This window comes from Carassius gibelio, chromosome A20 (genome assembly GCF_023724105.1).
Source record: "Carassius gibelio isolate Cgi1373 ecotype wild population from Czech Republic chromosome A20, carGib1.2-hapl.c, whole genome shotgun sequence".
NCBI lineage: Eukaryota > Metazoa > Chordata > Actinopteri > Cypriniformes > Cyprinidae > Carassius > Carassius gibelio.
The window spans coordinates 15,187,666-15,204,820 of record NC_068390.1 but is presented as its reverse complement, the minus strand read 5'-3'; the positions used below and the strand labels follow the sequence as shown (position 1 = coordinate 15,204,820).

At 39.1% G+C, this 17,155-nt stretch overlaps 1 protein-coding gene across 7 annotated transcripts in view; it reads right to left on the bottom strand.

The window, feature by feature from the left end:
• Positions 1-17,155, bottom strand: part of LOC127938924 (palladin) — a 178,781-nt gene that overhangs the window by 4,589 nt on the left and 157,037 nt on the right. For 4 of the 7 annotated variants that reach the window (XM_052535841.1, XM_052535842.1, XM_052535846.1 and 1 more), the window contains 9 exons: positions 9,865-10,488; positions 8,025-8,163; positions 7,126-7,227; positions 6,584-6,622; positions 4,650-4,868; positions 3,961-4,110; positions 3,242-3,330; positions 2,438-2,570; positions 1,245-1,452 (listed from right to left, as the gene is read on the bottom strand). In XM_052535841.1, the coding sequence (XP_052391801.1) occupies positions 1,245-1,452; positions 2,438-2,570; positions 3,242-3,330; positions 3,961-4,110; positions 4,650-4,868; positions 6,584-6,622; positions 7,126-7,227; positions 8,025-8,163; positions 9,865-10,488 (1,703 nt within the window). The remainder of the gene's footprint in view (positions 1-1,244; positions 1,453-2,437; positions 2,571-3,241; positions 3,331-3,960; positions 4,111-4,649; positions 4,869-6,583; positions 6,623-7,125; positions 7,228-8,024; positions 8,164-9,864; positions 10,489-17,155) is intronic. The other 3 variants (XM_052535843.1, XM_052535844.1, XM_052535845.1) reach the window with 2 other exon arrangements.

The following is a 17,155-nucleotide window of genomic DNA, read 5'->3' as shown; positions in this document are numbered from 1 at the left end:
GCTGTTCACAAAGCTCCGTGTCCAAGCACATTAATAGAGAGGTGAGGGGAAGAAAAAGATGTGGTAGAAAAAAAGTGTACAAGCAATAGGGATAACCACACCCTGGAGAGGATTGTGAGACAAAACCCATTTAAAAATGTGGGGGAGATTCACAAAGAGTGGACTGCAGCTGGAGTCAGTGCTTCAAGAATGACTACGCACAGACGTATGCAAGACATGGGTTTCAGCTGTCGCATTCCTTGTGTCAATCCACTCTTGAACAACAGTGTCAGAAGCCTCTCGCTTTAAAAAAGGACTGGACTGCTGCTGAGTGGTCCAAAGTTATGTGCTCTGATGGAAGTAAATTTTGCATTTCCTTTGGATATCAGGGTCCCAGAGTCTGGAGGAAGAGAGGAGAGGCACACAGTCCATGTTGCTTGAGGTCCAGTGTTTCCACAGTCAGTGATGGTTTGGGGTGCCATGTCATCTGCTGGTGTTGGTCCACTGTGTTTTCTGAGGTCCAAGGTCAACGCAGCCATATACCAGGAAGTTTTAGAGCACTTCATGCTTCCTGCTGCTGACCAACTTTATGGAGATGCAGATTTCATTTTCCAACAGGACTTGGCATCTGCACACAGTGTCAAAGCTACCAGTACCTGGTTTAAGGACCATGGTATCCCTGTTCTTAATTGGCCAGCAAACTCGCCTGACCTTAACCCCATAGAAAATCTATGGGGTATTGTGAAGAGGAAGATGCGATATGCCAGACCTAACAATGCAGAAGAGCTGAAGGCCACAATCAAAGCAACATGGCCTCTCATAACACCTGAGCAGTGCCACAGACTGATCGACTCCACGCCACGCCGCATTGCTGCAGTAATTCTGGCAAAAGGAGCCCCAACTAAGTATTGAGTGATGTACATGCTCATACTTTTCATGTTCATACTTTTCAGTTGGCCAAGGTTTCTAAAAATCATTTCTTTGTATTGGTCTTAATTAATATTCAAATTTTCTGAGATACTGAATTTGGGATTTTCCTTAGTTGTCAGTTATAATCATCAAAATTAAAAGAAATAAACATTTGAAAATCAGTCTGTGTGTAATGAATGAATATAATGTACAAGTTTCACTTTTTGAATGGAATTAGTGAAATAAATCAACTTTTTGATGATATTCTAATTATATGACCAGCACCTGTAAATCACAAATTTTATTATTACAAACTAAACGAAACTATGGTTGTGTACAAGATGATAGTGGTGTACCTGCAACAATGAGCTCTAGGTTGAATGAGTTCTGTCCAGCCCTGTTGCTGGCGATGCACGTGTAAACTCCTGCATCTCTGCTTGTGACAGGTTCGATGACCAATGAATGAACCCCGTTCTCCCTCACCAGCATCTTGTGGGAGGAGTCTGGACGGATGGTCTGGCCATTCAGCTGCCAGATGAGGTCAGGAGTTGGCAGGCCACTAACCTATGTTTGAAAGACAAGTCGATCAGTTGTTTTCAGCATGATATATTTTTTCCCACTCTGCTATAAAATGTAAATCATAGTGCATTTGGCCCTTTTAAAATATTTTCTACCCTAATGCTAGTGTTTATGTCTGGTGTAGGGTATCTGGTGGCTGTATGTGTGTGGTTCTCCTGGGAAATCAGTCTGTGCACAATGCCTGGGCTCTATTTTCAACAACTCTCACATTCCTGAGAAACACAACACCGTCTCCACCCGAAGGTGTGCCAGCGACAGACCACCAGCTGACGTGTCGTTTAGGTTTGTCTATGAGTGTGTGCATGTGTTTGTGTTGTGTTTACACAGGGGGCTGAGATGCTCATTTATCCATCTGCCGTGGTTGTGATGTTCCTCAGAATATTCATGACGTTTGTGAACACACTGCTCAAGTACAGTTCCCCTGGGTGTGCATATTCCCTGTGTGATATTTACAACGTCCATCAAGCATCTCACTACAGCTAACTTGAGTGCACTCATGACTTGAATTGAAACAACAGGCTGTCTAAATAAAAAAAAGCAGAGAACTCTAACTGAAAAAAGGCACTTTGATTGCAGACCTCCTGAACTGCATCTAGGGACATCTATGGCCTGGAAAGTTTAGAAAGCCTCAAAGCCAGAGGAAATAAATCGGTTCTATAAATATCATTGACATTAAGGGCTCTGTGCATGATTGCATTACTGATCAGGGTCTTTTTATATCGTGTGAAACCCTCTATGGCACAGTAAGCCTTTATTCTGACATACACAGTTCACAGCCAGACATGGGCAGCAGTACAGATCCAGAATAAAATACTACAGTTAGACAACAACCTGAGAGAGAGAAATAGACCAGATTATAAACTGGGGGAGGTTTGGGTGAGCTATGCCTTTAAGTAAGCATGTAATATGCTTTATGTACAGAGAGATGGTCAGCATGTTAAAGTGAGTGTGGCAGTGCTCGTGCAGTCACCTTGCAGTCCATGCGGCAGAGTTTACCCTCTTGCACGATAAGGTCGCCGGGGGCCTGCAAAAAATGAGGGCGGAAGTGACGTTCCTGAATGTTCTCATTCTCATCACCGCTGTCTCTGGACCTTGAGCGTGGTCTTGGAAAAAGACAAAAAAATTAAGTCAATTCTATTCATGTTATCAGTGTGAATAATCAAATATAAATAGCAAACATGTACTTAAAGAAAACAATAACTATATTAGATTTGGTAACAGGGTGGCATATTAATGTTTTTGGTAATTAAAGGATTTTACTTCAACAAATGTAATATTAATTATTTAGATTGTCAATATAATTACATTTTGTATAATTTTTATATAGTCAAGAAAGGTAAGATAGGATAGGCTAAAATCACTATTTTATCTAACTTAATACAGTAAGTGACATAATATATATTTGTTTAATGAGGAGCTTACTTTGTGTAGGGAATAATATCTAAGTTTGAGCGTTAAATGATAGGTTAGCACACAGCAGTGCCTTATGAGAATATTGACTCTGTCAATCAAACATATAAATACCTCAAAGACCTGAATGGTCAGATATATTTTAATGAATTCAGAGGAAACCCCACCCTTTAAAAAAAGATTAACATATTCTATTCTGCACAAAAGACATTTTAACTGGTCCTTGCATCATTGTCCAAAATATACAGGTGTGCGTTACATGGGACACGCCCCTTTATTAGTGCTAGTCCCATAGAGCAAACCTGACACTGGACCTGCTGTAATCCTCACGCTGTGTATGTTAAAAAGACCAGTGTTTATATACCTGCGGATGTGTCCAGGTGTGGAGCGCTGACTTCTCCCCCTTTGGTTCACGGCCTGGACCATCATCCTTCCAGTACAGCTCACTCTCCCCTAAGACAGAAGATATAGAGAGAAACATTTGAATAAAGAAGCTGATGCTATCTGCCTTTCTTAGGGAGAAGACAACGAAAGAAAAGTGACATGCATGACACACAACTATTTTGTGGTCAATTTAAGCTGGAATGTGTCTAATGTGTTTGAACTTCTGACCCTTCCAAAGGCTTTAGTAATTTTGCTGCTTCTGCTCAGTCACTCCCTCCTGACTACCGATGTTTATCCATCTCCACCACAACACTGGTCATGCTGACTAGCCACTTTAGAAAGTGTGTATATGTGAATGTGTTCATGAATGTGAAATAAATCAAATGAGAAATGCATGTTCTCTTAGGGAATTTTGTGTTGCATGTGTAAGAATACAGAGAATTGATCAGTTTGAATCCACTGTTCCCATCTGTGTTCCAAAAATAAAATCTCCAAACAAAACTAAAATAAAAAAACAAAACCTAAACAGTGTATTATAATAATAATAAGAAGAAGAATTAACATTAGGTTGCACAACTTATCTTTGCATTCTTCTAAAATTAAACAAGACCAAACTGATTTATACTTTTCAACATAAAAATGTTTAACTATGACAATATAATCATGCCGTGTTTATTATATTGTTACATTATAGCTCACCGCTGGGTTGCCTGCCATAACGGTGTAGTTCCCATCATCATCTAGCGAGGCAGCCGCTGTGTGCAGGGAGCATGTGCCATCCGGATCACGACTGATACGGTAGTGTTCACTGCGCTTTGAGATCTGCTTTCCATCCTTAAACCAGTACACCTTCAAACACACAGATATATACATGGTTATACAACACCCCAAAGCTTGTACAGTTGTTTCTTTTTAAGTCCGCTGTCATCACACAGTCATTACTGTGGTCTCATGGTAGTCCGAGAGAGTCACACAATGAAAGCGAGACAGCCATATATGGCAGAGATCTCAGAAGTGAAGCAGAGCAGAGCTTCTGATGAAACCAGCCTAGTCACAGATGATAAACCAGCAATCATTCCAGTCACCTCGCCTACAATTCCTTAGAACAACAAAATGTCCTCTATACTGTGAACTGTATCTCCACAATAATATGCAGTATAAAACCACAAACTGTAATAAAAACTACATTATAAAAATAAAAAATAAACTAAGTAACTTATGTTTAACAGCTGATAAGAGCATCACAATAATTCACAAGTTGTCCACACAACTCCAGTCCATTAATTAATGTCTTGTGAAGCGTACTTTCATGGAAGTCTCTGACAAGAATCTGCTTACAAGCAACATGAACATAAATATGCTAAACTGCATAGGTGATGACCTCTCACCTTTGGCTTTGGGTCTCCGATGACCTTGCAGCTGAAGGTCACAGGCATTCCCTCGAAGACTTTGTAATGCCTGAGCTTCTGGTCGAAGAATGGTGCAACCTCCGCGAGTGTGTCTTCATCATGCTGAACATCATCGTCAGATTCCTCCACAGGTGAGCGCTCCAGACGGAACTCAATCTCGCTGATCAACCGCTGCTCGAAGCTGGACACTTTATACTCCTGTCACACAAACAAACACAAAGGTTTTGACTTATGACCTTCTCCTCATTCTCATGCTCTTTCATCATGCCCGTTTCTAGTCTTCTGTTTCCTTTTATTTCACTCTGCAGGCAGAGGGAACATCTGGAGAAAAGTGTGTGCTGATGACACATCACTACAATAATTGCTGGTTTAAGACACAGCTGCAGCAAGAAAAACACACACCATCATAACTATATCTGTAGACAACGAACGCACCCTTTCCATCTTGTTCTCCTGCACGTCCAGCCACATCCTCCCAAAAGCACGCACGCATGCACATTTTCTATGAAAACACACAGACAACCGCTATGTGCCCATGGACGTGTGTTCAACGCCAAGCATACTTTAAATTTATGGCACAACATTAACAGCATCTCCACTTCCCACGGTTCAGTGGAAGAGAAGCATGTGCATTTTAGTGTCTCTACTCGAGGGTAGGAAATGTGCGAAGCAGACGCATGCGGTCTCTGATCAGTTAGCAATAACAAGACACATGATGATGTTGGGCACCCAGCACAGTTTTTTTCCCCACATTTTTTCATATGATGTTGATTTCGGTGGCCAAATCTATTTGTATAATGATTGCTAAACTGGATGATTGACTGCGGGCCAAGGAAATTACTGTATTATTTTCATGAAATCTAGATTTAAGTTTCTTTTTACATAAAATAATTTCAACTCCTGTTCTATTTCATGTCCATTTAAGATTTTGGCAAGTATCTGTGTCATTATCACAAAATAAACCCCAGCACTAGAAAAATTGTTACAACAGCTACAGTATGCTGAAATATGTGGATGACATTTTATTTATAAAAATTTTAGTTGAGATAAACATATCTGGGGTAGGCAATTTTTTTGTTTTGTTTTTGAAAAAGCATTTATCTGTACCTGTATTTACAGGCTGGATTTATTTAAATCCAAAATACAGTAAAACAGCAATATTATGAATTTAAAATAAATAAGTATATTTTAAAATGTAATTAGCAAAGCTGAATTTTGAACAGCCATTAGTCTTCAGTGTCACATGATCCTTCAGAATTTGGTGTAAAAGAAACATATATTATGATTATTAATGTTAAAAACAGTTCAATTTTGCTTAATGTTTTTTGTGGAAACTAATAACTGACAAATATCAAGATTCTGATGAAAGTTTAAAAGATAAGCATATATTTATACAAAAAAAAAACGTTTGAATCAATGCAAAAGTGTCTACCGTCCCTTATTTAATGTATCCATGATGAAATAAAGTATTTATTTATTTAAAAAAACTGTACTTTCTTCCAAATGAAGTTTTGGTTCAGTACAAACACTGAATACATTGCTAAGTTGTTTAGTAAGACTGCAGTCTATATCTCTGTATTTGATGATTTTTCAAGAGCGTACAGTAGTCACCACACATATCGCCGCCAAGGACTTTACCGCGGTGCATTATCAGGATGCAAATATTCCATAAATGGAGACACAGAAGAAAACACAGGGGATAGAGATAACACACAATCGCAAACAGTAGTGACTGGCCAAAACATGGGGGTGACCACACACAAAGGGGTGTAGGATTAAACAAGTGGGGGTGATCTCATGAGCTGAAGCAAACTGAAATACAGCAGTGAGACAGACTGATAGAAGAGCGTAATATATGGAGAACAGACAGGCTGCTGCTTGATGTTTGTAATAGACAGACGAGTATGAATAACCTTTTGAGGGACAGACTCTGAGTCAGCTGAGCTGCCTTCCTGTAAAGAGATCAGAAAACAGGCCAGGGGATTGAGGATGAGGTCACATCCTGCGCAGATTACACACCTACTGCACGAAAGTTTACAATCACACACATTATTGGCAATGTGTGTTTGTGTTGGGATGCTGATCCTTCTTTTATGATCTTACCTGCTCACACACCTCCAAAACGCCTCACCGACACGTTCTCCTCGCCAAAATGACATCACTTTACAATGAACCCAATGCATATGGGCAAGCGCATGCGGGAGCTCGTAGCTATTAGCCGAATTATGAAGCATTTACAAGCACGCAGGCAAACCACAATGCTCTAAACTACATCCAACAGCCTAGCCGTACACTGGTAGTCATCGGAAAAAGTGTGTGGACGGATTTGTAACGGATGCTTTTTATTTATAACGCATGTTTAAATACCAGCCAATTACAAACAATAGCTTTGTTTACTGTGACACAATGGAGAAGTTGTGTAGGTGTGAATCTTTGTCTGTGTGTGTGTTTATACCTGTGTAACTGGCTCCTCCTCCACCTGTTGTGTGTTAAACACTGTGGCAGCATTGTCAGCACCCAGCAGTCTACGAGCCATCTTCTCCTCATAGGTTAACCTCTGAAAGCAAGCAGGATTAATCTGTCAGAGCCTGAGTTAGTGTGTGAGAAAACACACACTCACACACGCAAAAGCATGAGAATTATTTGGAGGCCTGTACTAGTAAATTCAAGGTTAATGCTGAACATGTGGTGGGTTTTAGCTATGCATTGTGGGTTCATTTAAGAGCTCCTATAGCGATTGGTCATTTTAGTTGGAGTTGTTGATGGTGGAAGGTAATTTTCTCAGTTTATCAGCTGTATTTCATTAGGGATGCACGATAATATTGGCACAACATCGGTATCGGCCGATAAAAGCTTAAAATGACCATCATCGGTATCGGCCGATATGAATATTTCTGCCGATGAGCCAAACCAATATTCTCCAAGTGAAATAATTGACCTGTTTTTCAGATGTGAATGTCTGTCTACATTTGTAAAATAATACATTTATGGTAGAATCAGTACAGAAGAGATACATGGATTTCTCTTCAGTAAAATTAAAGTTTAAATATATCAGGTGAAAAATTTGTATATATATCGATATCGGCATCAGCCAAAATCCAATATCGTGCATCCCTATATTTCATGAAAAGTTACACTAAACACACACACACATATATACTTCCCACCTTGGGGGGTAACAATGCCTTTAAAAGAAAAATAGTTACCGAATATACCCAAACATGAGTGCATGTGTTATTGATTAGACTACATTATATTCAAGATGGCAATGCTAGTAAAGCTAGTGTAGTAGTACTATTAATGATGTTACTGTAATTTTTTAGTAATACAAACATAAACCTCTCACACACACACCTGCTGTCCATTGCTAAGTCTTTCCTCTTTGAAGCGTAGTTTTCTCTCCAGGTCTTGTATGACGGCGTCTTTGGAGCCCTGGATCTCTGAATCAGAGAAGATACGCGGTGTGCGGGGTGTAGTCTTACGTGGCAAAGATCTGTTAAAACACAATCAGAAAATAATGAAAAAAGACTTCAAAAGCAACACAAAGCACACAAAGAATTTCTCTAAGTACAGAATCTGTAGCGGTTCATTTCTTAAACACAGATACAAGTGGGAAACTGTTACACCAGAATTATTTTTCCCTGTCCATAAAACCTTTCTAGGTAGAGGCTAGGTTTAAAGCACATACACAAAACAAATGAACAGACCCGCAGCTTCTATAATACAGTGCAATATGAAAGTTGGCATTGACAAGAATAATGTGGGACATATTCTTTTGCATATGCACTGGGAAGCAAGAATAATTTTTGTTATCTGTTTGTGTGTATTTTACAGGGAGGAATTAACTCGTGGAAGATAATGGAGAAAACAGAGAGGAAGAGGTGGACAATAGGAGCAGTAGCTTTGAAAAAAAAAACTCTGGATGAGTGTTTTAAACTCAGGTTTTAGACCATATTTACTGAAGATCCTAATCATAGATCATGCGCAACATCAAATCAATCTCTGGAAAAACTCTTGTTCAGCTTGCATGCGCATCATTTGCAGTTTTGGGATATGGTTGAGTATGTTTGTTTGAAGCATTACCAGGGCCATTATTGTCAGATGTAACTGATTAAATACCTTTCAAATAAAGCTTAAATAAAAAATGGTCATTGTTTACCACTTCTTGAATAACAAACGCATGTTGAACACCGTTCATATAATGAAAGTGGACAGTGACCAGAGGTTGTCTGTGCCAGTGTTATTTTAATATTACTTATAAACTACTATAGTGTTTATTAATATTTAGGATTTGTCTTTGTTATTTTTACTGTTTTATTTTTAGTAATTTGGCTACGTCACGTGGTTTTGATTTTATTTAAGTTTTAGTCATTTTAGTACTTCACTTTTTGCAAGTCAAAAATGTTGTTTCTAATATAGAAGTCATTAAAATCTCAAAATCTTATCCACCACATAGCTCTTAAATCTCATTCATCTGGTGCATTGCGATGCATTACAAGACACAAGAATCAATGTTTTGTTTTGTTTTTAATCTTCTTGGAGCTTGACGGTCACTGGTCATATCCTAGCATCTTAGATATTCGGTAAAAAAATTATCTTTTGATGTTCAATAGAGTAAAGAAGGTCATACAGGTTTCAAACTACATGAGAGTGAGCAGATTTTTTTTTATCCCTATAAAAACACTCATTCTCAACTAAACCGACGTGCTTTACATTATTGTATAGGCTTGAGAATGAGAGAGGAAATCTCTATAATACAGTCCTTACCCTCAAGGTTCAACAGCTCTCATTGATCTCAGTGTCTACCTAAACATGCCATGTAAGAATGCATACAGTACATGTTTTCCATGCAGCTGGAAAGAAAGAGCCACACTCCAAATTACTTATTAGCCCATGGGTTCACTCTATATGCCCTTGATAGTGCTTTATTGGAGCTCAAGATTAAGTGCTTTGTCTTTAGTATAGAGAATCAGCTTGTTAAGTTGTGACACAAGGAACCTGAATTTTTATTATGGAGATAAAGGTTAGGATCATAATTTTTTAGTGGTGAGTTTGTTTCCATTTGTTGTTTGCTTTGGACACCTGATTGGACCTAAAAACGGTAATGTGTGACATCAGACTTAAAAACCAGGAGACTGCACACCTTTGAAAAGCATTTGGGATGTGTTTTAAACAGATGATTGTGAATACTCACACTGTGCCATTACCCTTGGGCAGCCCCAACACATTCACTGGTGGTGTAGGTGGTGTGCCTGGGAGCAAAGACACCAGAAACCCAGCTGGTGATTGGGGAGTGGACGTGAACGGCGAGGAGGTGTCTGAGCGAGTGGGGCTCAGCGTGACAGGTGGTGGAGGCGGTGGAGGTGGAGGAGGGAAGTCTTGTGCCAAGCCAGCAGGAGAGGATAAAGTGCTGGAGCTGAGAAAGGGTGGAGGGGGTGGCGGGAAAGAAGGCGAGCTGGGAGACTCCACGCTGCTTCCTTTAGACGGTGGCAGCTGCTGCTGGAAGGGTGGAAGTGTGACGTGGCTGAAGGGTTTGTGGGATGTTGTGGGGGACAGCGGACTGGAGCTTGAGGAGGTCGAGGACTGCGTGCTGTATCCAATCGATCCCCCTCTTGTTGTTGGACTCTGCGCAGCAATGAACTGCTTGGGCCGGGCGTAGTTGAAGGTGCTTGTCTGCATGGTGCTACTCTCCAGCTCCTGGAAGGATGGAGGAGGTGGGAGAGGTGGAGATGGAGACGGGACTTCCTGAGGAGGGGGAAGCTGCTGTTGCTGCTCGAGAAGGATCTGATCCTGAAGTTGCTTCAGTTGTGCTGCGTTTCTGCAAGGAAAAGGTTAAACAAATGGACTGTTTAACATCACAAAATACATATTTTACTTCAAAAGTCAGATAATGCATCCATCTGACTATAATTGGACAACCTGACAAACATTAACTGAACTAATGTCAACATCTTAAGATAATGTTTGTACAGCATGCTTGCTGGGTCTAAACTTGGCAAAATATAAGTGTGTACACAATTATTAAACTGATAGCTCCGATCCGGATTACTCAATACAGCATTCCTGCCAAGACCCCTGACAGAAAAAAGATGTTCACCATGTGATTAATCTGAATCTGTTTAATAAAATTTGTGTTTGATGGAAATTTGTGTCCTCTATGTTTTTTGCAAGAGCAACAACATAGCTTATTAGCCGCAGTAGCTGGTTTCTAGTTGGGTGGCTGACCCATAATGAACATGTTCCAAAAACCAGCTTCACCATGTATATATATTTCCATCTTTATGATTTATTAGAGATGGAAAGCCACACACAGTTCAGCAAGTGATGTCATAAGGCCCTCTCAGTGTCAGTGTATCATCCTCACATCATGGACGGCCCATCACACAGGAGGAAATGAACTCCAGAGCCTACAGTGGTGTAGTGTGTGTTATCATAAAGGACATCTAAGAAAGCATATACAAGTGTGTCTGGACAGCTTCTTGTGGGCAGATGATTTCATGCCTTGTTGTTTGTGTGGTTATGCATGTCTATGTGTATCTGTGCTGAGTTTCTGGGAAGGAAACTAAAGCCCACTGAAAAGCGACTGATATGCTGTCTTGGGCAAATTTTAAGCTGTCAACTGTCAACAACCCCATGTAAACATGAAGATGGAGATTTCAGCGATGTGTTGTGTGAATATGGGTGTGGACTGATGACTGAGCATTGTTATCTGTCAAATGTTTGGCCTCATAGTTCACCCACACACAACAACAACAACACATGCAAGGGACATACAAATTGTCCTTTTTTCTGCTAAACAGGAGAAATTGGCTGCCTACAGTCATAGTTTTCAATCATCTAAATACTTGTGTCCCTGGAAGACAAGTTTTGTTCGAAATGGAATTTGTCTCTCTTCTTCTGCAGACTCAGCCCCACTCTCCCGCTGCCTTTTTTTTTTTTTCAACATCTAGACACTTTTTGTGAGCCTTAACAAATGGATAACCTTAAATGTACCGATAACCAAGTCCAGATGCTTCTCCTATAGGCCCAGTCAGAGCAGCATTCAACATTTTTCTGCTGGTCGCTCTATAAAGAAACCCAAAACTTGAAACAAATGCGTAATTTCGATGTGTGTGTTTCACAAGGGGATTGGAGTGGTAGGCCAGCCACACTCCAAACCCCATTTAATCTAATTATTTCCAGATGTTGACTAATGAGTCGCTGTGTTTTCCCGCCTTCTTTAAATTTTTTTTGTAATGGAGGTGGAAGCCCAACCTCCAGCCAACTGATAAATCCTCAGAGTTTGGGTCATGAAAAAGAGTAAGGGAGTATTCAGTTTGTGTTGGTGATACTTCCCCAAGCCTTAACCTAAAACCTAAAGTTCAAGTTTATTAAATAAATGGATTCATAGAAGAAAAGAAAAGATTAAATGATGTAATCATTTTGGCATCACAAATGGTGATGTGGACCACATTAAAGGCATACATGTCCACCTAAAACTTGCCTTTTCCCTTTTTCCCTGTCTGTATTTTCAAGTATTCATCAAAAGAGCACTTTTACAGGAATACTTTGGCAGCTGGTGAAAGGCTCTTTTCCTTTTTTGGCTCTGTTATGAGTTCTGAAGCACCAGCAGCTAGACTCCCACTTCTCTACCTTCTGTCTTTGGATCTTGCTTTCTCTTCTTCGCTTTCTTTCAATTGCTTCACACTTCAATTTCAAATTAGTTCTTTTTAACATCAGAAAGAACAAGAATTGCAAATCTAATCCGTCTTTTCCCCATCCTTTTTTTACTGCTCTCTTTCTCCCCTGAGTGAAAGTGGCTGGTGGAGATCTGGCATTACAAGTCCCTTTAGAAATACCACTTTGAATCTTAATATCCTAATTAATAGTTTCCAGCATTCAAGGAATACCTTCATGTTCAGTCAAGACATTTTCTAAAAATAGTTCTTGCAGGTTTCTCCACTTATTTTTTCCTTTTGCATTTCTGGAATTCCTGACCAATAAACCTGGGTTGATGGAGGAAGGTCAGCTAGTGCCGACATAATCAGATTGCCATAAAAGGCACAGAGTCTGCAAACAGAAAATACTATACCTTCCTGCTTAAAATTTATGTTCATTCATTAGCGAAATCTCAGACCCCAATATACGGATACAGAGTGAACAGATTCAGTGTGCAGTGCATTTCTTAAATATTTACTGAAGGGATGAGAATGAGCAGCAAACAAGGTGTTCAGCTTTTGCCCAGTAGCATCTAGCTTGGCACTTGAACAAGTAATGCTGAAAAACAACAGTGCATTCTTAATTTCCGACAATCAATCAGCAAGCCATGTTCTCCTAAACTCTAGAGTTGTAATGTCCAAAGAATTCTTCAAAATTTTGTTTCACGTTAATGAACGGATCCAAAAACTATTTGGTGATTTTGTGGCATTTAAAGTCTTTTTATAATAAATTATTTAGCTGTTGTTATCAACCGAGCTATTAGCATTCAAAGGTTTTTTGTAATAATAGAATGCAGTTATAAAGTATAATGGTAACTATTAGTAATTAATGATAATTATTCACTCAATTAAAAACCATCAATGCATAAGTACAAGATCTGATTAAATTATATCATCTGATAATTGTGTATTTAAATAAACACATTGCTCCCCTCAGGAGGCTCCAAAGTAGTTTTAGGATATTTTTTAGTATCTTATAGTGTAGTTGACTACAGTACTTTTACAAAAGGTTAGTTTGACTTGGAAAGCTACTGTACAGTTTCAAAGTAGGTTCTCCAACAATATAAAAAATTATGGCAGGTCTACACAAGAAGGGAAGGAATGGGATCAATTGTGACTCAAACTCACATCGCCCACACGATCATGGTTCCAACCACATTCCCAGTTGTGTTTTTCAAGTCTACAGCTCTACTTCAGCCGAGTCTGCTGTATTCAGGGTCAGTTCGGTCATAGTGAGTGATTTAGAGATTTAGAATATGGTTCTGCATCCATATGCTAATAGCAAGCAGCACAGCTTAAATAATCACAGCCTTCTGTCAAAGGTTACATGAAGTAACCCATTCAATCTTCTGCCAAATTACAAGGTTTGTTACTAGTGGAGATTGAGCAGACCCCTCAGCAGACACAAAAATCACTCTCATATTCCTGCACTTCCACACATTCCTGTCTAATTTAGCTACATGTCTATAAAATGCACTTACACAGATCCAGCTCCTACTGTTTTATAGAAACCCCAGAGATGTGCCTGAACTTTCATACGACACATAGACACTACCATCAAAGTCATCCGCTTTGAATCAGAGCAAATTGCTCAGCTGATTACAGATATTATCTAAACCGAGCTCACAAAAAAATTAAATTAAAACAAATATCCATAAAAAAAGTAATTAAAGCAGCATACATACCTTTCTAAAATAACAGATAATAACAGCCATTTAATCATTACTATTAGCTGTTTGTACTAGAGTGACGTTACAAGCTCATCTTTTCCTAAAGGATATGTTTATTATTAAAGTCTATATTGCCATTTCTAATATAATCCCTTTGTTCTTTTTGTCAGAATCCAACACAAACAAACATACCAAAACAGTGCACAAACTTTTCCGTTCTTATCTTCCTCTGAAGCCTTTTGCATCGTATCTGAATCATATGCAGACATGTGAGGAAGCTGTTGAGTTAGTCTTTCTTTCTGTCCTCCACACCATGATGTAAAACCCAGAGCTGAGGATGTTCACACTGCATTAAACGCTACAATTTGTTGTACCATTAAAACATGATAATGACTCGAGGTCAGACATGTGCCCATTAGCTTTGAAGTGGTGACATTTGTCAGTGGCATTTGTGCCCCAATAAAACAGTGAAAACTTCCTCAAAGTGGTTTACAAATGTGCCCTTTACAAAATAACTGTAAGATGCGTGTGCAGACTATGGTTTAATTAGACCACCAATCAACTTCTATCCAGACATTTTATGATTACCTTTTCATCCCCTTTTTCTCCTTGCACTGTCATACTGCAGTATCTTCTAAATATTTCACATCTACTCCTCTTATCATTCATTCTCAAGTGATTATATTGTAGACTAATACAAGACTGATTTTATTGTAATAATCTGCAAGTCTTGCAGTCAGGTTAATCATCAATGTTTTTGGAATTGTAATGAGCAAAACAAGTTTATGAACTACATTCTGTATTATTATTGCATGATGATTGAATTAGACTATAAAAGTGGACGGTCCTGTCAAAAAAAACATTTATCCTAAAACAGCTGACTACAACACGAGGTCAGACCAAGCACAAATGTTTTCTGCTCTGTAGTAACCAAACCTTTACTGAAGAAGTGACAATGCGCTAGAGCTGAAATGTGTTTATCCAATAGAGTATACAAACTGAGATCAGGAAACACGTGGGAAGAGACTGAGACATTCCAGAAAAACATGCAGACAAACACACACAATGCAGAGCAGCACACCTGGATCCGACTGTAACCACACCTGTCATGTCATCATCGCTACATCATCATGCCCCTGGATGATTGGTTCTGGTTAACCAACTGATTCAATGATGAGAAATATGATTGATTCAGGTGATTGCTTCCATGTCAGTATCCGGAGAAATAAATGATTCATAGACTGTCTGACTACATGGTAATTTAGCAAAATGGCAATCAATGGGGCAGCTGCAGGACGGATAGATGAACGGCTGAGACTTTCAAAAACATACAAAATAAATCATCTTACCTAAACCTTTTAAACAATAGTTTAACTCAATAACATGATTCCTTCATCAGTACTATTTTCCTGGGGTTTGTAAACGCATTTTATGTGTGTTTTTCAAGACCCAAACAATGCCTTAGCCAAAGAATTTGGGCCTGTGTTTGCATGGTATGTTCCTGACTCAAAAGTTAAACCTCTCCAAAAAGTTGCATGTCTTAGTTGATCCCCTTAAAGCCCTTGCTGCTACAGCCCCCAAAATAGCACTTCTGAAACAAATTCATAACTTTTAAAATTACATTGAGACAATTACTGTCAGAGTTTAATATGTTGCCTATTTATTTGTCAGTCTATAATATCCAAATGAGACTCACCATTTCAAACTTTCCCTCTTTAGATGCACTTTAATGCACATTAACATCTGAATTACAACCCCACCCAAACCCTGTTGACTCAGTGACTTCAGCTTTCTTTTATGGTTCCACTTAACCATGATCCAAATACACCCTTCTATGCAGTCATGCCAGCCATTCAAACAGCAACAGATCTTGTCCTTTTTAACTGGAATTTTACAGTCCAGCCCTACAATACTCCAGAGTTTTGAGTTATTAGATTGCAACAAGACTCATGTGTCAGCAAGAAAAAGTATCCCAGCCAGTTGTGGTATTGGTCTGGTATCTATTTCCCTGCAGATGCTCATACACACAGTCTATTCATCAAACAGCATACAGACTGAGAGGAGAAGACTACATCTGATCCTTCCATTATATCTGAACGTAATAGCAGTGCTGTCACTCACACAACTGAACCGGACACACATTCTCTCGCCACTAATCAGCAGAAAATCATCTTAACTCTTGCCATGTTACGGTGAACAAAACTTCAGGAAATCTCCAGCAGTAATTTGACCCTTAGCTTTTCTAGAGGTCAACAGAGTACATACAGTGGACCGCAATTGCGCACACACGCGCACACAAAATGTCTGAAAATGCAAGTTTGAGCCCTTTCTCAGATTACATTGGTACTGGTTGAGCGTGTTTTTGACCCAGATCTGATCTCACAACGAGGCTCCCACCCAAGACAAGCGGCTCAACATGCTCTACACTATTACAGACTCCAAGAGGAAATGTCCAACTTTCCATACAGACGTCAGACCAAAATAAAAAAGGCTCTTTTTCTTCTCCAGCTCCCACACTCTCACTTTCATGCTTTCCCTTTCCTTCTCTCTTTTTCTGTACTCTAATTTCATCTTTTTGCATTCTCCAAGTCTCAGACTTTGTCTCTCTCCTTTGGTCTGTCAGCTCTCTATCCTTTCTATCTCCATCCCTCCTATCCACCCACAGTCTGTTCTATGACCTGAAAAGTACAAAACTGGAAAGCGCTTTCTCAAATTGGCAAGGTCTAATCTGATTGGCTGAAATTATTCACACAGGGTCTTTTGTCAGTGCATCTGCATACAAAGTCCTGTTTACAAGATATTGATACAATGAATGGTTTTGAGTAAATAACACTGGATTTGTCAAAGTTTGCAAGATTATTGCTTTAATGACTAAAACCATTTAATCTGAAATGCTACAATGAAATATATGCATTACAGAGATTACTTTTAACATTGTTATTCGATTATTAGCATTTATGAAGTTTAACTTTAAGTGATTTTTAGATGACAGCAGGATAATATAAGGTTTAAAGGTTTGGAGTCAGTGAGTTGTTTTTGAAAGACGTTTGTATTGCTTACCAAGGCTGCATTTATCAGATAAAAAATACAGTAAAAACAGTAAAATTATTAAATATTA